General features: G+C 38.6%; 1 protein-coding gene across 1 annotated transcript; it reads left to right on the top strand.

The window, feature by feature from the left end:
• The first annotated feature begins 1,701 nt into the window (after positions 1-1,701).
• LOC109939123 (ADP-ribosylation factor 4) lies at positions 1,702-24,297 on the top strand. Its single transcript, XM_020537417.2, has 6 exons — positions 1,702-1,932; positions 4,456-4,536; positions 5,774-5,883; positions 13,490-13,561; positions 23,017-23,142; positions 23,999-24,297. Exons 1-6 carry the CDS (start codon positions 1,866-1,868, stop codon positions 24,083-24,085), a joined length of 543 nt encoding a protein of 180 aa, XP_020393006.1. The 5' UTR covers positions 1,702-1,865; the 3' UTR covers positions 24,086-24,297.
• Positions 24,298-25,598: the final 1,301 nt, after the last annotated feature.

Below are 25,598 nucleotides of genomic sequence, written 5' to 3'. Positions count from 1 at the left end.
TGCTCCAGAGAGTGAGTCATGGCCAGTCTGTTTACTCCATAACAGCAAGTCAGGGTTTGGAGTCACACAGTCAGGAAGATATATATGCAAACAGTCAAAGTTCTGAGCATGTCTTGCCCAGGGTGGTTTGGGGTCATGCTGGTTGAGAGGTTGGGTCACAGGCAGTCCATCAGATATATCTACAGAAACTAAGGGGAAGTGGGGGGGCAATTGTGGCTGTTGCTGTGGGACTGAGCTTTGGCAGGTTAGTGTTCAGGACTGCAGGCTGCAGCCTCTGGACCAAGGCACAGTACACGTTGTGAAGTGGGTATAACAAGATTTGAACTAAGAACCCAGGTCTGAGATTGTTCTTATTGCAAAAAAGAATAAGGTAATATTTGACATGTATCTGTATATATGAACATGCAAACAAGGAGTGGGTGTAGGCTATTGCCCCCTGAGCCTGCTCTGCCATACACACACCATGCCACACTTCTGAATACACACCTATGTCTGATAACCTTTCATCCCTTGCTTAAAAAGAATCTATCTACTTCTGACTTTGAACTATTCAAGGGGGAGGCGATGGCCTAGTGGTACTATTGCTAGACTATTAAATCAGGAAACTTAGCTAATGTTCTGGGAACCTGGGCTCAAATCCTGCCATGGCAGATAGTGAAATTTGGATTCAGTAATAATCTGGAATTAAGAATCTACTAATGACCATGAAACTATGGCTAGGGGACCCCCCCCAGTTCACTAATGTCCTTCAGGAAAGGAAATCTGCCAACCTCATCTGGTCTGACCTGCATGTGACTCCAGATCCACAGCAATGTGGACTGTCTACTAAAGGCCTAGCAAGCCACTCAGTTCAAAGGCAACTAGGGACAGGCAATAAATGCTGGCTAGCCAACAACACCCACACCCCACAAATGAATTAAAAAATTCAAGGTCTATCTTTTCAGGAAAAGAGTTCCAAAGACTCATGACTCTCTGATAGAAAAAATGCTGATTTTTTTAAAAAAATGAGGACCCCTGATTTTTAAAGAGTGGCTCCTAGTTCTACATTCTACCAATAGAAACATTCTCTCCCTCATCGTCTAACCTAACAAAACGCCTTATTACCCTATATGTCAATCAAATCACCTCATGTTTTCAGCTTTCAGCAGGTACAAGTCTGTTTCCTTATAAAACAAGCCACTCATTTCCAGGTATTAGACTGTTCAAACTTCTCTCAACCCCTTCTACTGTGTTCAATGTTCAAAATTTTGGGCTAGTTATAAATCGTTTTATACACAAATAAGGGGTAACTATTTCGGTTGGCTACGATGGGATACTGACTTAAGGGAATTGACCAAAGAACCCTTGACAAGATGTGGAGTCTAAACGGCTGTGGGATTACGTTATTTTCAACGGAGAAATGGATAAATACTTGATTTTTTTCCCCTGAGCTATGAGGAAAGAGCACAAGAGTGGGAGTACTTAGATCAATATTTCAGAAGGATGATCTGAAGGATTCAGCAACAGTCTGCTTTAGGGCTATATATTTATGATTTGGTCACCGCCTGTGGAAGACGTTGGGTTACCTCAGAGTGATAATCCCCAACACAATATTTAACAGTCTTGCACATAAAGTGTGATTTTCCCCCTTGTCCAACAATTGAACGAACGTTTCAGGCGCTGGTTTTACGACAGGCCCAGTCCTACTTTACAGCCCGACGTCATTTTGTCCGCGTTGGAGCTGATGCGGCCAGTCTCTGACGTGGCAGCAGCGCGGGAGCGCGCATCTAGGATCGAGTCTGAGAACCGCGGCGGCAGAAGGATCGTGGACACAGCAGCAGCAGCGGGGACGCGGATCCGGGAGTGGCAGTCAGAGAGCGAGCAACATGGGGCTCACTGTGAGCGCTTTATTCAATAAGCTGTTCGGCAAGAAGCAAGTCAGGATATTGATGGGTGAGTTTGGAAAGGAAAACGGAGAAGTGAGCCCGCGCCCTCGCCTCTGGCAGCTACACCTGCCCCCCCCCCCCCCCCCCCCGTCACTACTTCTCTGGCTGGTTGGGAAGGGACTCCCTGGGCCGCAGGCCTCGAGCTCTCTTTTGTTCACGCGCTCAGCTCTGACTCGGCGGCGGTGCGTGTGGCTTGTTCTCATTACTGTAGCTCTCTGAAGAGGACCTATGCTGTAAATGCGGAGCCCCAATTATTTCACAAACTGTTGATTACTCTGGGTCGCAGATGTCTTTGACACAGTCAGTTTGGGCCTGTCGCACAGTCCCAGATCAAAGGCTCTGTTACGTGGATTAAGGCAGTAATGGATTTTTGTGATAAACAGGGGTTTGCGTTTGTAAAGAGAAAGCGGAGTCAACAGTTGGACTCAAAATGTTGACTCTGCTTTCTTTTTACAGATGTTGCCGAACCAACTGAGTTTCTCCAGCAATTTCTTACTTTAGTTTCAGGTTTCCAGCATCTGCAGCTCTTGTTTCTTTCTGTTTGGTGGCTTTTTGAGTTGCCCTGTTTTGCCATAAGCTTCCTTGTACTGATTCTGAAATTTGGGGTTAGTGTACTTCCACTAGCTACGCACTAAATTTGCCAGAAAAAAAACTGATGCTTGACCATTCTAGATGGAGGACAAAGTTCATTGTCTGAACTTGTTGGACGTAATGTTGAGTCCAAGAAGACTATAATTTTCTAAATAGAAAATATGGTGCTGTTGCCCAGCCTGTATTGGGTGACTTCCACTGAACCAAAGTGGAATTATATCACTATATGCTCTTGTATCAAAGCTCATTTTACATATGGATAAATGTAACAAATGGGTAGTGTTGTTTGTTTGATGGCTTGTATTGTGTGGCCAGCAAATATTTTTCCCATTCTAGTGTTTTTTATTTGTTTTACAATGATTGTGGTTGGAGTGAATCTTTAAATGGAAGTTTATAACGCTTGTCTATCAGTTCCATTAAGGACATTCTAACATCCCTGGACTGGCTATTGGCCTATTTTGACATTTAAATATTAATAAGTCATTAAAATTTACTGTGTTTAAATCTAATCTTGCATTTCAGTTAACTTTTTTTGTCCTTCAAGTCAAGCCCTTAATTGCAGCTTGTCCCATTTCTTCTAACTCTTCAAGTTCATGCATTATACTTTTTCAATCTCGTTAGCGTTCATATCTTGATGCACAATTTCCTTGCAGTTTCAGCATCAATGACATAAAAGTTTCCTCATCTTAAGATGCTGCCCTTCATTTCAATAAATCACTTTTACAGCCCCTTTCCCACTCAAAGAACTCTTTTAGACCTAAATCTCCCAGTCTGGATACATATACATCTATCTGTTGTTCGTTATTCGGCCCTATCCACTGCTGCCTTAAAAATATTCAATGACCACACCTCCTCCTGAGGCAGAGAGTTCCAAAGTATCTCAACTCTGAGAGGGAAAAAGAAAAAATTATTTTCCTCTCTTCATAAAGGATGACAATTAACTTTAATACAGTGTCTCTGGTTCTGGAATCACCCACTAGAAGATTGATCATTTCCACATACGCCCTATGAAGCCTGTTCAGGATCTTGTGTCCATTTTTTAAATAAGGTGACCTAAACTTCATGCGATCGTCCAGATGTGATCTTGCTATGCTCTATATAACTGAAATTTAACATCATTTGCCTTTGATAACTAAATAACAAAACCTCTGGACAGTAGGAAATCAGACAAACCTAAAAGATTTGACATGGGAATCTCTTGGGTGTTCTGATGAAGTAACAGTAATTGCTCAAAGATATAACTTCCAATGGACTTTGTCTGATATCTGGAGCCTTCCAAAATTCTGCCAGATTAGAGTTCATGAGGAAAAACCTGTTGTAGTTCCTAGCTAACAATAAAATTCAACCCCCAATTACCTCCCTATTAGATATCCCCAATCATTCACATTAATGCCCATAGTCCATTCTGAACACCTGACATTGCCTTGCGGACATTCCCGCCCAACCAGTACCCATTCCCATCACCCCACAGCACTCATTATCTCTGTGGCTGCAAAAGTGGCTTTGGTGTTCTTAAACTACTTATTTGCTGCAATGTGGCAGCTTTTGTTTTTTTTTAAATTAGCATAAGTCTGCAGCAATCCATTCTAATGCTGCCTGCATGTTTTGCTGGTCTAGACTATTGTTGCTGAGATGGCTTCTGTATCAGAAGGCCAGCCAGAAAATGCCTGGAAAGGTAAATGGGGTAACTTCTTGTCTGTTCTGGGTTATAATGGGGATTCTCGTGCTCTTTTAAACAATCATATATATTCCAGTTTTCACTTATGTATGATACACTGAACTAAACTGTAAAAGGCTGCGGTGGAAAATAATGCCGTCCTTTTTTTCTTTTAGAAATTCAGCATGGAATTTTCAACTTATCTCCATATGAACATATGCATTGTTTACTTTGCCTAAAAATGAACATAATTAACTCTCCATCTTTTTGTCTCTGTACTAGTCGGTTTGGATGCCGCTGGTAAAACAACAATCTTGTACAAACTGAAGCTAGGGGAAATTGTTACAACTATTCCAACTATTGGTAAGTAAGAATCATGCTGGATTATTTGTTGCATCTGACTACCAACAAACTATCAGTAAAATATCAGACTTATGACAGTTTATTAACTTTATTTGACATCTCCCCACATTTTAACATCCTCTGTTCCTTTTTCCAAGTTGACCTTTTTTTGAGATCTCTGGTTGTAACAGAAGGGTAGGCCACATTCCACTTCTAGTACTACTGGCAGTTCATGTGCAAATCAGGTTACAATGTTGCTGAATTATTTGGCCATCACCCTGGACAAGTTTCACCTTGCACCCATTCTGCATTTCCATTAATGGCCGTTGGATATTGAATAGGAGCCCAGGCCATTATCTCCCCATTTGTCTGGTGAGTGCAGCAACCTCAATAGAACTTGATTGAAACGCATTAATTTGGCAGTAAGCAGGGAAATCCTGACCTTCAGTTCCCAAACTTATTGGGCCATAGGGGATAATAATTTTTGATGGATTTGGGTGTTTAGTCAGTACATTGACATCTGGCAAGAGTAAGTCCATGCTGTTTTACGTTAGCAGATGTTGAAATATGTTGGACTGCAATGTCATTGAGTCAACAGTTTAGGGTTGGAAAAAAGAAATGGATTTTTGAAAAAACATTTTGGGAATTGTTTGATGGAAAATCTTTTAATGTCAATTGATGAGAGTAAGGGGAGTTTTTTATTTAGCAAATCATCACTAATGGATAGATATGGATGTGCACGCAATTGATGTAAGCTAAAATTTAAGATAATTACAGCACAGCCGTTTCATTCTTGCACAAATGGGAGATAAAATAACATACAGACTGGAAATGTGAGATGAAGGAGAAGCGCACACAAAATGAAATATCAATTTTGGATGCTTCTGTCCACTGTTATATTGAACCTTACTCATGTTCAAATTTTACCCAACACTCTGTCAGAAATCCATCTGAATCTGGTCAGTTGTATTGGAAAATGACTAGTGTGAATTTAGGTGCTAACTTAAAATATATGGAAGTTCATCTTATGGCTGTGAGAGTGGTGACACTTTATTCATTTGTTTTCAGTGAGTCACAGAAACAAGCTTATTTTAGAGTAAAATGTCCTTTCCAATAAAGCAAGTACTGTATTTATTTTTACATAAATCAGACATATACTTAGTGTTAGTTTTATGTTGGAACTGTAGGCCTATCGTAGTGAGTGCTACAAGCTCATAAAACATTAAACCATTAATAATTTTGATTTATTTTAAAATAGGATTCAATGTTGAAACAGTGGAATACAAAAACGTATCTTTCACTGTGTGGGATGTCGGTGGCCAAGACAAAATCAGACCCTTGTGGAGGCACTATTTCCAGAATACCCAGGTATTTTCAATATTCCAATTGATTAGAGCACAATGAGTTACATTTAAATTGTTAAGCTGAACCATATTGTACCCTGAGATAACAAGTTGTAGAGCTGGATGAACACTGAAGAAGGGTCTAGGCCCAAAACGTCAGCCTCCCTGCTCCTCTGATGCTGCTTGGCCTGCTGTATTCATCCAGCTGTACACCTTGTTATCTGAGATTCTCCAGCATCTGCAGTTCCTACTATCTCTGAAGCATATTGTACCCTGTTGTACTCCATTCATAAATTTCATGCTGAAACATCTTTTGTGAGGATGACAAATGACTGTCAAATCTGCTTTAGCTTGTTCATTATGCTACAAAAATTCTATATTTCTCTTCAATATGGTTTGACTGCATTCTGTGAAATTCCAGTTTTGAAATTACAGCACTTTTTATAAAAACTAGAAAGCTATGGCAGTTTTGAATTCCTTAACTGTGAACCCTAACCTTGCAATGTACTGGACAATCTGTAGGATCAAAGAGAAATACACCACTATTATCATCTTTTTAATGTCATTGACATGGGTCTAATTCAGAAAACTGCATGTTTGTATGCTGCATCTACCATCTGTTCAACCTCATAGTCTCACCTTTTAACCTCTTAAATTTTTAATCACTCAATGAATGTGTGTTTGCCTTTGGTATGTATGCACTGATGAGTCTAAATTTTCCCTTTCATCTCCTAATTGATTCAAACTAGTATGAACAGAAAAGAAAACTATCTGGGTGTATCAGAATTAAAAGTAGAGAAACAACTACATCACTGACAGTAAGCAAAGGATAACAGTCAACAAGTGATTGTGATTACAAAAACTATTTCTATTACAGTTTCCTGATCTTCAGAACAAGATCACTTGCTTTCATGCTCAACACTATTTGAGACTTAAATGTAGTGGGCATGACTGAGAAATTTGGTACAAAGATTTGTGTTATTGACAGTAAGGGACAAAAGTGAGCAAGGTTGCATTAATCAGGCAGGCAGATGTGTGGTGAACTGAATTCAATTCCAAGAAGTATGAGAGAAAAGATGAAAAGCGCTGACAAAACTTGAAGCCTGGCGGCATTTGTGGAGTGAGAAACAGGGTGAAGAGTCCAGTGTGACTTCTTTGGAACTGAAAGGAGCTGAAGTTGTGGTTTTTATGCAGTTGCCCAATGGGGAGGAGTGAGAAAGGAAATTGATTTGAGGGTGCCCAGAGCAAAAGACAGAGAGTGATAACTGTGGTGAAGGACAGTGGGAGATGCAAACTGACTGTGTAAATGATATTGTGAAAAAGAGAAAGTGGGTCCACTCTGCTGGGAGCAAAGTCAACAATAGACAAACAAAATGTGACCGGGAGATAATGGAAGCATGTAGGGCAAATGGAGGACAGTAGTCATATTTTGAAATTGTGGAATTTGATATCTAGTTCCTAGAAGCTGTACCTAAGTGGGAAATGAGGTATTGTTCCTTCAGCTTTCGTTGAGCTTCAATGGAATGTGGGAAGATACAACCAAGCAGGAGTGTTCTATAAAGCGGTCACCAAGTCTGCATTTGGTCTTGCCAATATAAAGCTTTGAGTGGCGAATACGGTAGACTACAAACACTGGTTGCTGGAGAAAGCAGATCTGGCAACATCTAGAGCAAAACACCATTAACGTTTTGAGTCCGGTATAACTTTTTCAGAACTGAAGATTGAGACTAGTGGACATTGGTGGACAAGCTATCCCAAATGGAAACAGAAGTCAAGAGAATAGTCTGAGGAGGGTGGAAACTGGAAGCAAAACTGATTAACTTTTCCCAATTTCAGGCTGACTGCCTGAAAGGGTGGTAGTGACAGAAGCAATCATCCAGCTTTCGGGGGGAATAAAGCTTGATGTTTAATAACCTAAATGTAAGATAATGCGTTTGGGAATGGCAAACAGAGCAAGGGAATTAGGAGTTATAGGATGCTGAGAAATTATAGGAATAAAAGGATCTTGAAATGTTTGTCCATTGATCCCCAAAAGAAGCAGGACAGAAGCATTGAATACGAGAACAAAAACAGAAGTTGCGGGAAAAGCTCAGCAGGTCTGGCAGCATCTGTGAAGAAAAAAAAAAAAAAAATCAGAGTTAAGCTTTCAGGTCCAGTGACCTTTCCTCAGAACTGGATCTGAAGCGTTAACTGATTTTTTTTTTTTGCTTCACAGATGCTGCCAGACCTGCTGAGTTTTTCAGCAACTTCTGTTTTTATTCCTGATTTACAGTATCTTCAATTCTTCTGGTTTTTATGGAATACGAGAATAGGTTTTGTTGCAGTATAAAACACTTGTCACACTGATGCTAAAGTACTGCTTCCAGTGTAGTCATTACATTATAAGAAATGTGATTGTCTCTCCAGTGCAATGAGATTTATGAGTATGTTAAAAGCAGTGGAGAATTTTAGCAATGTTTAAAGCTTGTAAAGCAGGAGATTTTTCTACCTGAAGCGGTAGAATGGTTATTTCAAGCATACAAATTTATGAAGGACCTAGTGAGTGGATAAGAAAGACCTATTACCCTGGGTAGGGAGGTCAATAACAGTAGGGAATAGATTTAAATAATTGACAGAAGGATTTCAGGGAAGTTAAGAAAATTTCCAGTGGATTGTCAGTTGGAAACTCACTGCCTGATTGGGTGATATTGAGAGAAATGCTTGAGCTTCAAACAAAAATACTTGGACATGCAAGGTCTGGAAAAGTGGAATTGGGGTGATCACTCTTTAAAACTGGCACTAACTCATTGGCCCAAATGGATACCTTCTATGTCAGAAATTTTCAATTTTCCAAGTTCCTAATCATGCTAAATATATCTAATCTATAAATTCAATTTTATCATTAACATTTTCCTACTTTCAAGGTGCTAAATTTATGCAAATTGCCGTTGTTTATAGATTGCTACTGCAAGAAGTCAGCATCCTTTATGGAAGTTGAGTTGCACTGCTTTGTTTACTTGGGTGATAGTATAAGGAAAGAATCATTTAACAATAGCTTCTCATTGTAATCTAGACCAGATGTTTGTCTTTTACACATGCTTCCTTGTTCCATTTGTGGAATTAGGCTGAGAAAACTCTCATGGATGACACACTTTTCACTGTTTGGATTTCCAATGTTGGTGTTTTTGAGAATCTTGCAAATCAACTGGTATGTTCTGACACTTGAGCTGAAAGGGGCCTTTTAAAAATAAAATCCCAACTCTCTTCAGTCAGCAAGAGCAGGAATAGACTCCAGACTTGTGCTCGGAGGAGCAGTGAGTACGGAGAATAGGAGGTCCTCATCAAGTCACGTTTTTTGTCCCTCCCAAGCTTGCCCGCTTCATGTCCAACACATTTTCTCCCTTCAGATCTTGCTGCTGCTTCTCCAGAGGTTTATTTTATGATAAAAGGAGTAGGAAGGATTAGAGGGAGAGCAACTATGATTGGAGATAGGGGTATTGTTATTTTGGCTGGTCCCACTGCACTGTTGACTTTTTGGTGCCCTGTGGGAGCTAAAGGTGTCGAAGGTGCCTCTGCTAGGAGTGAACCTGCAACAGGCCTAGGGAAGCTATCACTCATGTTTAGCTTGTTTTTGGTGACCTCTGCTATTTTAGTAGAATCAGTGAGATGGTTGTTGACAGATATGGTCTCAACCACTCAACTTTGCACCAGACTAGATTTGGGATCTGGCACTACCCTTGCTGCTCCAATCTTGAAGGAATGCAAAAGTAATGGGGAAATGAATGTTTCTATCCAGTTGCAGTTTAATAATTTTGATCATTCTTGTTGAGAAATATTTGCATATTAACTGCAGGTCGTAAATGTTTTAATAACGTTATTCCTTGTCTCTCTCAACTTTCAAACCTTTTTGTCTTCAGCCTCTAACTTTTTAGACGCTATCTTTAGCCAGTCTCTCCTCTAAAGATTTGAATAAAGTCTATTTCAAGATTTGTTTTATTTGCTGTAAGATAAAGAAACTAGCATTGTGAGTAGATAAATCACACTTCCTCGCATCACTAATATTTGTAGTCCTCTATTGATGCAGTTTTACCATAACATATCTATTATTTCAAAAATATGCACCTGCTTAATGATAAGCCAGTTCTTGTGTGACTCTTGCACTTATTGGTAATCTCCATCTATCAATGGCTCCTAAGTGCACTAGCCAGGAAAGCAAAGAAATTGAATGTGCTGAGTGTTAAACTAGGTATGCTCTAGATTTGAGTGTCATGAGTGGATATCCAAAGAGATTTGGGTTTCACTTATTTGACTGTGCATACAATTCAATGTAATACTGACAAAATAAAGCAAATAGTGAAATTGTAACTTCATTTAAATGCAATGCATAAGTCATATGCATTCTGAGGTGATGGAAGTTTTGGAAAGATTTAACATCCTGGATTGAAAAATTTAAATCCAAGAAATATGTTGCTTATTTTGAATGTAATGCTGAAGAAAGCTGTAAGAGCACTTAGAGTGGAAAACAAATGATCTTGATGTAAAACTTTTCCACGTGAAGAGAAGAGCAGTTAAAGATCCTCCATGTTTACCTTCCAGAGCTACAGATGAGTTGGAAGAAGATCCACAACTTTTTGCCCCCAATAAGTAAACATGTATACGAGTCAAAAAAATTAAAGTATATTCTTTTTGCATATTTTCACGACTCTTGGTGCTTGTATCTTGTAAAGTAACTTTGTGATTGTATCCTGTACTTGTTCTGAGAACATAACTTGAATATTTGAGTTTCTATGCCATTACGTATTCCAAATAATGAGGTTTCACTTCATGAGATTTTCAAGAATGTAAATTGAAGACTAACTATATTTGTTTAAACAAGATGTCTTCTAACAGTTCCTTGAGGATTTTTAGTCTTCGACTTGGTGGAAACTCAATACTTCCTCTTTTAAAACTCAACTGCCAATTCAGCATTCTGGTTTAGAAAGCTGCATGTTGTTACTGCATTTTGATATACACTGCTGCTTATCTTTCCCAACAGTTGGAGCAATGGTACTGTGGTGAATTAAAATGCATGCATTTTACCCTGGAAGGGTATCAAACCAAAGGTGCAACTGATGTATGCAAATTAATATTTCATAACTTGGTGAGCATTTTTTAAACTTGCAGCAAATTGTGCAGAAAGTTCCCTGAATTTGCAGGTCATTTGTTTTATATAACTTATGGCATAATTGTGCTTCAGTCTTGAACTTGTCCCCAACAGATGCAGAATATCACAGTATTGGTGTCACGTGAAGAAATTCACAGTAAAGGCTGTTTTGTCTTGATTTTGATAAACTGCTGAATTATTTGAAATGAAACATTTTAGTTCTGCCTAATGTTTTTCCTCAGTTGGTGGTTGAGCTGTTCAGTTATAGAAACGAAATGAGGAAATGCTTTGTAATGATCTAAATCTGGCTGTATAACTACACTGGCTGCACTTGGAAATGTTATCAACCTTTCCTAGGTTTGTCATTTATGTCGTCCTTTTTGAGCACAAGTGCTCTTCAAATTTGGTTAGGGGACCTTTGTAAATACTTTTATACAATTGGGCTCAAAAGTTGCTCTTGATAAAAATACAACTTGCAGTGGAGAGATGTTTATGATGTGACTTCATGTGTATTAAAGTAACCTCTCCATTAGCAATACGTATGTTGTAGTTTACTGCTGCACCAAACTGGTGTCCAGTGTATGGTGTAGCAAGCTAATATGCTTTGGCATTTGTGGAATTTCTGTGATTTGAAAATCTTCTCATAGAAGAGAATATCCTGGCTATGTATGCCCAATAAGTTAATAGCTGTTTACTGTTTTACACAATTTTGTATTTTAGTGTTCATTCTTTTCATTGCATTTCCTATCCTCAGGATAGAGAATTTTTCTACAGATCTTGGAGATCTTCTGATCAGGAAGGCTGAGACCAAGTATTCTGTTTGAGTTACCTTTTATTTGCAAATTTGTACAGATGTCAGATTTTCAGGACACCCATTAAGTACAGAAAATTATGATCCTCTAAATAGTTCCCAATGTTTTTCTTTTAACCCTGTATTCCGTATGCCATACGCAGAAATCTGAAAGGTGTTTTGTCTCCTAAGGCTTTGCTAAAATGCAAAGCTAATGTGAAGTATGTAGTAGTCCTGTAGTGACAGTCGTTGAAGCGATATACCTTTTCTTCTTCTTGGTCATGATTCTGTAACTAAATTCTGAAAGTTATTCAGTTTGATAAGAAATGTGTACATACTGGCATACAATATTTTGTCTTTAAGACAAAACAGCTGTGATGAGAGAGCACACTTTGTATGTCAAATATTAATTGCAATAACTAGCTTTGTTCAATGAATAGCCAGTGATAAATAAGCTGCAACATACATAAAATCACAATGTTCATGTAAAACATAATTCAGAACTCTAACTTTTTATCTTTTGAAAAAGATTGCTCCATCACTTTTGTGTTATTGGGGTCTGTGGATTCATCCAGAATTTTGTGTCTAAAAATTAACTAGAAAACTAGATTCTTAAAACAATGCAGTCACAGAACTGCAGATCTGGTCGTTTCTCCTTAGAGAAGCGTATCGTGACCATTGTTATTGAGGTTGATATCAGACTATTCAGTCCAGCCAATTACAGTTGAGTTAGCTGGAAATGGACAAGCTGGGAGACCAGTCTGATGTCTTCAACCCTATTCTGAATGACTGTATTTGTTCATGTAAACATTTTTTTTGATTCCTTCTGTTCAAGAAATGGATGAATGACTTGAACTCAAGTAACTGTTACTCCAGAAGGAGAAGTCATCTCAGGCAGGAGATTTATTAAGAGCTGTGTTCCCTGCAGAAATATAACAAACATCTCTCACAGCTAACCAATTCAGTGCTATTACACTATTAGGTAGCACATATCAGTGTTGCCATGAAACATTGAGTGATAAGCTTTCCTGCTCCTCTGCTGCTTGACCTGCTGTGTTCATCCAGCTCTACACCTTGTTATCTCTATACTTGAATTAGTCTGAGGTTTAACTTGGGCTATGTGTTATCCCTAGAGCAATAGATTTGAATTTGAAATGGGAATTCAGTATGCTGTAAAATGAGACAAGCCTCCTAATTAGACAAGCTGTTTTATGTCTTATGATATTCAGATTAACTTAAATCATATTTTGATTACTTGTTTCAGCTATTGCAGATTAGGAGAACATCAGCAAGATCTAATTACAAATATCAAAACTTTTGATTGCTATTGAATAATACTGTATTGCCAGATACCATGTACATAAAGCTATATTTCAGTTGCTGGTGAAGTTTTACTCATCAATGGGGTAGGCCTTTGGAGCTAAACGTGAATTATTCAATGGAGCTGCTACTTTTGCTATCGCTATTTCTGTTTCTGCCGTCCCCTTTTATTCTGGTCACGTTTTAAAAGTATAGCAAACATAGTGAGGTGGTGAATTGAAGTAGTACTACACTATTGGAAAATGTTGAGGCCCTATTTGATATCGTTTGAAGGTTTTTGTGTAAAATAATAAAATGTATGTTGTGAATGTTCACGTGCAATTTTTAAAAAATTAGTGTTCTCTGCTTTGGCAAAGTAAATTTTGCAAACTGTAAAATGTTTCCCTTACGTTATTTCAGGGTCTTATTTTTGTGGTAGATAGCAATGATCGAGAGAGAATTCAGGAAGCATCAGAAGAACTGAACAAAATGGTATGTATTTTTGAAGATTTGAATTTGTTGTCTTGTTTATAAATGTTCTGAGCAATGCTCCTTTCTCATACGTATGAGTTTGTTTGGTTGTGTAGATATGCAGTACTGTTCTTAGTTGTAGTGATGAGGAATTTATAGGAGCTGATCCATTCTGAATTTTGTTTTAACTTTCATTAAGAGTTCTGGAAATCTAAAACTCTTCTTCCTGAAATGCCTTAAATTGCTAAATGAAGGAATTGTGTGATGGGACTGGTAGTAGTGATTACTTAATTCAGCAATGCCACAAACGAAACAGTGTTTAATCCAATGGAATTAGGTAAATTTGTAAAAGCAAACATGGTTTTCCATGTTCTAATGAAAAGAAACCTGAGATTCAATTAATATATTGGAATGAATAAATCGAAGTTGGCTGTATGAAAGTATGAGTAAAATAAAACAGTGAGCATTATAACCGGTATTGTGAGCCAGATTGGAGCAAGCTAAGAACATTTTTTCGTTTAGATCTATGAACCAAAGGTGGGACTGGAGTTGCATGGAAATGTATTACCATCTCATTTATATTGTAGATGTATATAGCAGTAACCTGGGCCACGTTAATCATAAGAACATAAGAACATAAGAACTAGGAGCAGGAGTAGGCCATCTGGCCTCTCGAGCCTGCCCTGCTATTTAATAAGATCATGGCTGATCTTTTTGAGACTCAGCTCCACTTACCCGCCCACTCACCATAACCCTTAATTCCTTTACTGTTCAAATTAATCTAGCCTTGCCTTAAAAACGTTCAGCGAGGTAGCCTCAACCACTTCACTGGGCAGGGAATTCCACAGATTCACAACCCTTTGGGTGAAGAAGTTCCTCCTGACCTCAGTCCTACATCTGCTTCCCTTTATTTTGAGGCGATGCCCTCTAGTCCTAGTTTCACCTGCTAGCGGAAACAACCTCCCTGCCTCCACCTTAGGTATTCCCTTCATAATCTTATGTTTCTATAAGATCTCCCCTCATTCTTCTGAATTCCAATGAGTATAATCCCAGTCTACTCAGTCTCTCCTCATAATCCAACCCTCTCAACTCTGGAATCAACCAAGTGAATCTCCTCTGCACCCCCTCCAGTGCTAGTATATCTCTTCTCAAGTAAGGAGACCAGAACAGCGCACAGCACTCCAGGTGTGGCCTCACCAGGACCCGATACAGCTGCAGCGTAGCCTCCGTTTTTAAACTCCATCCCTCTAGCAATGGCAGACAAAATTCCATTTGCCTTTTTAATCACCTGCTGCACCTGCAATCCTACTTTTAGCGATTCATGCACAAGGACACCCAAGTCCCTCTGCACAGCAGCGTACTGCAATTTTTTACAATTTAAAACATAGTCCATTTTGCTGTTATTCCTACCAAAATGGATGACCTCACACTTATCGACATTGTACTCCATCTGCCAGACCTTTGCCCACTCACTCAGACTATCTACATTCCTCTGCAGACTGTCTTCTGCATACTTTGCTCTACAACTCACCTTAGTGTCATCTGCAAATTTTGACACACCACACTTAGTCCCCAAATCCAAATCGTCTATGTAAATTGTAAACAATTGCGGTCCCAACACTCATCCCTGAGGCACACCACTAGCCACTGACCGCCAACCAGAAAAACACCCATTTACCCCTACTCTTTGCTTTCTACTGGTCAACCAATCCTCTATACATGCCAATACATTACCTGTAATACTGTGCAACTTTATCTTATGTAGCAGCCTTTGGTGTGGTGCTTTGTCAAATGCCTTCTGGAAATCCAGATATACCATATCCACAGGTTCCCCATTGTCCACGATGCAAGTGATGTCCTCAAAAAATTCCACCAAGTTAAACATGACCTACTCTTCATGAACCCATGCTGGGTGTTCCCAATGGGACAATTTATATCCAGATGTCTTGCTATTTCTTCCTTAATGATAGATTCAAGCATTTTCCCCACTACCGAAGTTAAGCTAACTGGCCTATAGTTACCTGCTTTTTGTCTACTTCCTTTTTTAAACAGTGGCGTCACATTGGCTGTTTTCCAATCTGTGGGAACCACCCCAGAGTCCAGTGAATTTTGGTAAATAATTACTAGTGCATTTGCTAATCAAGTCATCAAGTTGGAAAAACAGAAGTCCAGTAGAAATAACAGCACAGGCAATGGGGATATAATGCTGCAGTAATAAGGGGAAACATCAGAACATGTATTTATGAATTGGTAAAAGTTAAAATACAGCCAGCATTTCAGAGGGGTAGCAGTTGCAGTGAGTATGCATAGGTAAGAACCCTATTTGATTTAAATTCAAAATGAAACAAGTGGCTAAAAGACAAATATCTAAACATGGGATAAAATCCCAAGTTTTGAAATAATCATATTAAAATGTACAGAAAACTTGACCGTCTTTAAAAATGTGCAAATTACTCAGTAAAAGTTTTTAATAGAAGCAAAATACTGTGAATACTGAAATTCTGAAACAAACCCTGAGAATGCTGGAGAAACTCAGCAGGTCTGTTAGCATCTGAGAGTTAACAGTGAGTCCAGTATGATACTTCAAAACTGAAAGAGTTCTGAAAATTCATACCAGCTTCAAAATTCTAACTCTTGCCAGACCTGATGAGTTTCTCCAATAAAAGTTTAAATTTTCCACGAAATGTATATTACATAAACAAAAATAAAATAATTTTTCCAAAACAGATCATAGAATTCATAGTGTAGGAAGATGCCATTTGGCCCATTGGGCCTGCACCGACCCTTTAAAGAGCATCGCACCCAGACATAAACTTGACCCTAACCCAGTATTTACCATGGTGAATCTACCTAGCCTGTACAGGTAGTTTTGGTATAACATGATAGTTGCATTCCTGTGCAACTGCATGCTATAGAAAACTGCTATACCTGTACCACACAAAGCTCGTGTTATCCAAACGGCGTTCACTAGCTTGTCATTCGCATTATAGCTAATTCATGTTGACAAAACACGTGTAATAGCAGGACTACCATGTACATCACTAGACACCACTGGGCAAATTTTGGCCAGTGCACGCAACCGATATGTCTGTGGATTGAGAGAAGAAACCGGAGCACGGAGAAACCATGCTGACACAGGGAAAATGTGCAAACTCCACGCAGACAGTTGCCCAAGGCTTGAATCAAACCTGGGTCCCTGGCACTGTGATGCAACAGTACTAACCACTGTGACACCCTTTTAATGGCAACTGTTTTCAAATGTAACACATTTGGAACTTGTAAACGTTCATTGTAATACTTTGAAGTGACTCAATTTTTTTTTGTTTCAAATATAAAGTTCTTTTGAATTTTCTCCTTTTTGAAGACAATAATTCAGTGAGAAGAATGGTTGCAAAGTACTCTGTGCCTTAATAACAATTTTTCCTGTGGGTACCTGGCAATGAATGTTAGTGAGGCAGTAAACAGGACGGACAGCACAGTGAATCTTATTCTGGCCTTAACTGAGATCCATGTGTACATGGGGCGTTACTTTAGTATCCCTTCAAAAGCAATCACATTGCTCCTTTTAATTTCTCTCCTTTCCGAACTCATTGTGCTGCACTCTATCAGGATGGAATGGATCCCATTTGCAATAATCACAGAAAATAGTGAAATCACCATAGTCCATGAAATCCAAAATTCTATTCTATGTAATTGCATTTCTCCTAATAGTGGGACCTGTTGCTGAGACAACAATGGCAAATATTAACATTTGTACCAGTCTAGATATTTTCCTGCCTAACCTGAAACTAAGAGGTGAAGTATTTATTCTTTCACAGCTCTGTTGATTAATGTGGAGCCACTTCAACTTTGACTAAATGGCTGAAATTTTAATAGGTTATACCCTCCCAAGGTTGTGAAATTTTCATTTGTCATCCAGTCATGATCTCATAAGAACTTGTACTGTAGTCAACTGTGGAGTAATCTCATTGACATTCAGCAGAATGGAAGAATATCCATTCATTTGCTGAGGTGTTTAGCATAGTCTTCTCGTTCTTTTTCCTCTCTGGTTTTCCTGAGGATTCCGAGTGATAGGCAATGTGCAACTTGTGCTGAAATAGCAGCATTTGTATTAGTGGGAAGATCTTTGATCACTAATCACGTGGACTGGTATCCACTTACAAAGCTTCTCACTGAGCATGAAGTGTGCAGCAACTATACTTTATCTCTGGTCGGAAACGCTTCTAGTCATATAGTAAATTGATCAAGTACTACAAAACAGACCGATAGTTCCCCTAAGCTTTAATTAATGGGCTCATAAAATTGATCTACAGTGTGTGCTAGAAGTGTATGGGGATGATTGAGTCATGCTTTTATGGGGCGGGGGAGGGAAGAATTGATCTCTCATTTGTTAATTTACTGTTCCACGTATTTCTCTATCCCTGGTCACCAACAGAGACGAGACAACTTCTGTTGTGCAGTGGTGATGAATAGTGCCTTGCTGTTGAAGTCGACAATTCTAACATTTCTTCCCTTAACTATGTAGGTTAAAAAAGAACTCCAGATTACACACACTGTATTACAGACCATCAACAGAAAGATGTTGTCTTCCTAGGCTTACTTGACAAGTGTTCAAGCCTACGTTGTGGATTGCAGAAATGGACAATTCCACTGGTGCCAGGCATTGACATTGGAGTAGAGATAATACAAGCCCTGTAACTCTGAAACATCCTTTTCAGTTACTTTAAACAAAGGGACTAATTCTGCAATATAATTTAGAAGGAAACCACCCTGCAAGGGTAGACTTTTCCACACCAACTGTTTCAGCTAAATTGTCAGCCTGATTGTTACTGTGTGTGTGTGGTGGGAGTGAGCAATCTCTTCACTGCCTTGCTAACTTATTCGCATGACAGGGAAACTTCCATTCTTTTTTTTTAGCATATTCCAGAGTATGTTTAATAAGTTTGTATGCAACAAGGCTTAACTGCCTGTTTGACAGTACCAATGACTCTACCACTGCATTGTACACACAGTCACTGTCAGACTAGATGTTTGTGCATCTGATGTATAGTGAAGAGCAGGATAACTGCAGTTAACTCTGACAAATGGACAGGAATTTGGAGTCCTATAAACTTATCATGGTTTGCCAAATCCGTCAACGTGATAGAATGATCAGTCAACATAACTGTCTCTACCTTCTACTATAGCACTATCACATCAAATGTCATTCTATCTCTAAAGATAGTGACAAACATCAAGAACTCCCATAATAAACAATAATCCTACCTTGCAAGTTGGTTTATCTAGGAGTTGTATGTAAATCTTATTGCAGCAGTTCTAGTGTCCAATTACTAATTTACGTAACGCTTTGGTGTCTCCTGGCTTCAACTGGAGATTAAGCAGAGTTTGTTTGTTGATCGTTTTAACACTGCAAAAGCAGTGTGGGGGTAACTGAATCGTATGCAAACTGTTAATACAGGTGAAATGCCTAACTGCCAAAATATAGCTAGACGTTCCCCATAAAAATGGGGGAGGTGATGGCCTAGGGGTATTATCACTGGACTGTTAATCCAGAGACCGAGATAACATCTGGGGAGCCAGGTTCAAATCCTGCCTTGGCAGATAGTGGAATTTGAATTTGAATTCAATAAAAAAAATCTGGTATTAAGAATCTAATAATGACCATGAATCCATTGTTGATTGTCGGAAAAACCCATCTGATTCACTAACACCCTTTAGGGAGGGAAACTGCCATCTGGTCTGGCCTATATGTGACTCCAGACCCACAGCAATGTGGTTGACTCTGAACTGCCCTCTTGCCTAGCCAGCGGTGCCCTCATCCTGTGAATGAATGAATAAAGGGGAAAAAACCCAAACAAATCAGTTAACCATGGGTAACAAAGTATTGGCCTCTTTCTTTTAACATGTAATCCTTAAAAGTTGCCAGAAAAAGTAACAAGGACCAAGAAATGGAGAGAATGAAAAACTTTCTTTTTTTAAAAAAAAACTTGAAATGCTTCTATAGGTATATAAGAAAGAAATGTGGGTCCATTTAAAGGCAGATGTGGGTCCGTTACAGGCAAAGTCAGAATCAATCATACAGAATTGAGAAATGGCAGAAAAACTAAATGATTACATTCTAACTGTTACATCTGAAGAATGTTGCCCAATAATTAAAGATCCAGGGGACTATGGAGAATGAGAAACTCGGCAGGTCTGGCAGCTTCTAACAAGAGAAAGTACAGTCAACATTAAGTCCAGCAACCCTTCTTCACGACAGAGAAACTGGGTGAGAGAGCTGGGCACTGAAGTGGATAGTCAGCCGTGATCCTATTGAATGGTGGAGCAGGCTTGACAGTCTGCGTAGCTTTTGTCCCTATGTTCTTGGGTTACCAGTATTTTCTGCCCAGTGACCTGCAATTGGTCTTGGAGAGCTCCCCATAGTTGGCTTAAAACAGCTGTTGGACTGGATGTAATTGGATCTACTTGGTGACGTGGCTGTTCCGGATCTGGTGATAGCCATGCTACAATCTTCACAGCCGTTCTTTTCTGGCTGGCTGTCTGTGGCTTCTGTCCATTCTTCTATCTGGATTGGTTGGGTGTTCTCCCCTTGTTTGCCTTTTAACAGTTCGTACAAAGGATTAGGTGAAGTTAGAAATAAAATTTGAGACCACCATTCTTAAAGGATTGTAACGCACTCTTATAGATAATGAAAGAGGAGGTCCTTTTGATCAGGTGTGCACCTGATGGCTGGAATTTCAACAGCTACAAAAAATGCAACTTCCTTCTATACCTACTGAGCCTTTTAGAATTAACTTTTAGTCTTACTGTCTTTACTAAGCTCAACTGATCACTTAAGAAGGTAATATTCTCCTGTTGTCTAAGTAGCCATAATAAATAGTCTATGTTGCAAAATTGGTTCTGGCTCTTAGCTTTAATAGCTTGTGCTATTTTTTTGATGGAATATAGTTGGGGTTATTATGCAATCAAGTCATGAACATGGGTTTCTTGCTCAAATTCTAAAATCACAAACTGACCTTACTTTTGACCTAGATCATTGCTATTTCCAGTTGCAGCTGAGTTTCTTACTTTGATCACAACTAAGTAGAATATATAATTAATGCTTTACTTTTTAGATCCAGTTAAAATAACTGATCAATGACAGCCATCCTGATTTATTTTCTTCCTTCTAACTTGGGATTTGGAAATCTATAGTACCATTACTTCCACACAAGCTGAGATCAAATCAGATTGTGACGCCATCAGAATTTTCCTGGGTCAGTTTATGCTATTTTTAACCAACTAAACTACCAGGACGTAGCAATATGGTTGTACCAAAAGTAGTGAATTATTCCTCTCCAAGTCTGACTCCATCCTGACTTAGAGCCATATCATCATTCCTTCATCACCACTGGGTCAAAAACCTGAAACTTGCTTCAGGTATGCCATGTTTGTATCTACACCAGACAGACTGCAGCAGTTCAAGAAGGGCAATTCGGAATAGAATCCTGGTCCTTTTAGTAACTCTAACAAGTAACAACAGTCAAATTTTAAAAGTTTGTGGTTGGTTAACTCATCAAATAGGTTAGTGGTATTTTGTGTGATGTATATCTACAAATTACTTAAAGAAAAACCACTATGGTCACTCGGTACCAAGCAGACCAGTGTGTTTTGTGTCTCTTGTGAGTTAACAGTAGCTGAGAAAGCAATTAAACCACTGGGTTTAGGGATGGTAAAGTTACTCAGATTTGTCGCTCCTGCTCACTATACATAATAGCCTTTTCTGGGATAGTGCATCTGGGCTTTCGTCAAGGTCTGTATCAGACTTGAAACAAAATGGTGAGGCGCTGCTTCTGTGATAACAGGTTGATTTCCCTCCATGTTTGCTGGTTCACTCTGAGCCTGATAGAAAAAAAAATGGAGAGGAGAAAAGGCCCTGTTATTGGAGGAGCAGATAGGTAAGTGCCAGTATGACGGAGTCATCGAGGAGCAGAAGTGTGGGCCAGTCATCACTTTGCTAGGTTTAGGGGAAAGAGGGAGGTTGCAGTTGGGCAGGGTGAGATGATGGGGAGGCCACAACGGTGAGGAAAGGTTAGGGATGTTGCAAAATTTTTAATTCTTCAACAGAAGAACACTCAGCTAACTAGATGTTGGGAAAACTTGAAATCTCAAATAATGAATTAATTATGAAATGAATGTTCTTCCAGTTTCGGGGGTGCATATTATCAGCAGCTGTACAGAGGAAAATGTAGTGGATGCTATTGCAATGAACACTGTCTTAATTGATAGACTTAAATCTGAAGTTGATATCCGAAATGCCGTTTTAAAAGAAGTGGTAACTGCCTGGTTAAAATAATCCAATTTTGTGCATGTGTAATCAAGACATTAGCTGTGACTTCACCATAGAACATAGAACATTACAGCGCAGTGCAGGCCTTTCGGCCCTCAATGTTGCGCCGAACTGTGAAACCAATCTGAAGCCCATCTAACCTACACTATTCCATTATCATCCATATGTTTAAATGCCCTTAAAGTTGGCGAGTCTACTACTGTTGCAAGCAGGGCATTCCACGCCCTTACTACTCTGAGTAAAGAACCTACCTCTGACATCTGTCCTATATCTATCACCCCTCAATTTAAAGCTATGTCCCCTCGTGCTAGCCATCACCATCCGAGGAAAAAGGCTCTCGCTGCCCACCCTATCTAATCCTCTGATCATCTTGTATGTCTCTATTAAGTCACCTCTTAACCTTCTTCTCTCTAACGAAAACAGCCTCAAGTCCCTCAGCCTTTCCTCATGAGACCTTCCCTCCATACCAGGCAACATCCTGGTAAATCTCTACTGCACCCTTTCCAATGCTTCCACATCCTTCCTATAATGCGGCGACCAGAACTGTACGCAATACTCCAAGTGCGGCCGCACCAGAGTTTTGTACAGCTGCAACATGAAATTCAGTCTGTGGAAGGTATGTTTTGGGTGATGGGTTTTTGCGTGTAAAAGTTTTATGCTAGCTTAAATACTGTGGTATGTAGGAGATTTAATTTAATGGCATTAATAATTGAGGGTAGTGATGAATTCTTCTAATTTTACTTCTGTGCAAGTCCAACTACTCAATATGTTAACACAAATCCGGAAGATAACATTAGTACGTAACTATCACCTAACAAATTAAACACACAGTCCTGGATTACGAACGGGTTCCGTTCTCAAATCTGTTTGTACCTAAGTCAGAACATAATGCAGGATGATACTAAATGTTTGAGGAAATATTCGCATGTCTGATCTTTAAAATTAAAATTAATATTAATATTGAATTCACTTGTAAGTATAAGCATTCGTAGGTCAGACATTCTTAAATCGGAGACTACATGTCATGAGAATAGAAATCCAAGGTCAGTCTTTGAGAGGAGATTTTGAAAAAATTTTTGTCCTGTTGTAATCTTCAACCAAATGTGCCATGATAGTAATATCATATCACTAATTTGTTTTATTCCAGATTCTAGAAGATGAATTGAAAGATGCAGTTATACTGGTATTTGCCAACAAACAGGACCTCCCAAATGCCTTCACCATCAGCGAAATAACAGATAAATTAGGTCTACAGAGCTTCCATAACAGAATTGTAAGTAATCTACTCTGATCTCAAGTTATGAATATTGACAGTGCAAAAATCATATGCATATAATTAAAATGGGTTAGTGTAAAAGTGTATATTTGTGATAAGCTCTTTAACATTAATGTTCCTCCAAAATGACGTCATATCATGAGAAACTTGCCTGTACAGTCCAGAAATTCTGAAATTTGATTCCCGACTAATGTTAAGTCACCTGTTGCTTGTAGATGGGAAGAATATGCAGTTTTAAATTTGCTGGGGTGAATGTTTATTGGGTGTGTATTCTTTCTTTAAAATATCTCTATGTAACCATCAACAGTTCATCATCTTACTAAAATCTCAGAATTGTACAGTTGACTTCCTAATTGATCAGTGGATGAATGTACTTTCTAGTTGGTACTACCTGGAGACTTGAGTACATCATGAAAATCTAGTTTGACCTCTGAATTGCGTCACACAAGTTGACTGGAGCCAGGCTGAGGGTGTGGATGCTGAATAATGACCTGAATTTGGAGACAAAAATTCACTCAGGACTCGATTCATTTAAACCCAGTCCAGTAGTCGTTAAAAATTTGTGTGGGTACTAGCCATGTCGTCCCATCACACAAACAATATTTGCTGTTTCTGTTCACACAAAAGATCATACATTTAGTTAAGTGTCGGAGAACTACCAGAGCTCCTGGAAATATACTATGGTGAAAATCATTGGCTCCAGGGATTGAGATGTTTGACCAGTCTTTTTAGAATCTAAAATGCCCATTGCCAAATATTTAATTTCTGTATTTCAGCATCAGTAATGTTTCTGTATAGAATGTAATACATTTTGGTTTTTATTAACTTTTCTAATTCTATATTTTTTAAACAGTGGCATGTTCAGGCTACATGTGCTACACAAGGGACTGGCTTGTATGAAGGCCTTGACTGGTTGTCAGCTGAACTGTCGAAATCCTAGACTTGATGCCACAATATGACGATGTTTTATTTAACCAAGGACACATTTTGGTAATATTGGTCTGGGCTTGTTAACTAGTTTTCATCTCCCAAATATTGTGGTTTCTGGAGTTGATATTTTGGCAGCCGGCGCAGCTTGATTTTTGAACCTCTTTGGATGTTTGTGGTAGGTTTCATAAATTGGTGGAAGATTAAACAAATAATTTACAATTATCTTTTGTGAGTGTATTTCTTCCAATTTATTTCCCAGTCGAAGCCAATATAGATCCTGACTTGTAAAATAACTGAAGAATTAAATTCAAATACATTTGAGCCCAAATAAACAACTTTTTTTAAAAAAAAAATTATGTTGCCCTTATTGATTTTTGATACCTTGGCTCATTCCAAAACAAACAATTGTTTAACGATTTTATCTCGTGTCTTTTCAGAGTTTTGTGATACCTCGGGTCATTCCAATACAGAATCTGCTGAAGAACTATTTCTATTTTTTTTAAATAAGGAATTGGTTCCTTTTTCTTTTAGTTCTTATTAAATATGGCTCCTAGCAAGGATCAGTAAGGAATGGATAAAGTACCAGATTCTAATGGAAAAAGCATCAATTGCACAGAAATTGCCTTTGTGGTCTGGCAGATGTCTGTGTCTCCTAAAGTAAATTTAAGTCTTGAATTGCAATTATTATGGCTCCCTCCTGAGAAATTCAGTCAATTCGAGTATATTGAAACCACTTCAGAAGACCTTCAATCTCTTGTGGTACTGTAGATCTCTGCAGTGGTTTGTACTCTGGCTGATTTTATGCAAGGCTATGTTCAAAATATTAGAAGGATGAAAGGTTTTTTTTTGGTAGATACCTATTCTTGGCAACCAGCCAGTTTCAGTGGACTACATCCATCCCCATTATATACATTTGACACTGTAAACTCCAAATTTTCCTTTCTTTATCTCAAAACAAGCAACAGATAGTGCAGCTCATTGCTATGTAAAATTTACACCACCACCGAAGGATGCAGTCCTTAAGTATGCATGCATTCATGTTGGCATTTCTATTCACATAGATATGGTCAGATTGTCTTTCTAGTATGTTGGAAGTTGTGACCTTTTTTAAATGTTGCATGTTGTTTTGCTATCAGTATGCTGTTATTCATTGTAATATAGTTATTGTTTATTTGTCTACGGATGGGCAAGTCTTCATGAAACTGGAAGATTTGGGAACATCAAAATTCTAATAATGAAAGGTGTCTACATAATCCATTTGACATTCTAATGAAATTAAATAAACTTTATAGAAATACTTTGCTTGTTATTTAATCAAACTTGTTTTAGGTTCTCCATAATTTGTGATCTTAAGAACATGAGAATAAAGTAAGCAGATGTATTGAGGGCAAATGTGAGGCAGGGTTAGGATGGACAACAATTTTTACAGGGATGCAAGTAACAGCTAATTTTAAAGTTATGGATTGTTTTATATGCAATACATTTAGTAGTCATTAACTAGCTAAACATGTCAATTTGAAAAA

Source organism: Rhincodon typus, chromosome 16 (assembly GCF_021869965.1).
Source record: "Rhincodon typus isolate 14 chromosome 16, sRhiTyp1.1, whole genome shotgun sequence".
NCBI classification, from domain to species: domain Eukaryota; kingdom Metazoa; phylum Chordata; class Chondrichthyes; order Orectolobiformes; family Rhincodontidae; genus Rhincodon; species Rhincodon typus.
The sequence above is the reverse complement of the archived record's forward strand: the minus strand, read 5'-3'. Positions and strand labels throughout refer to the sequence as shown.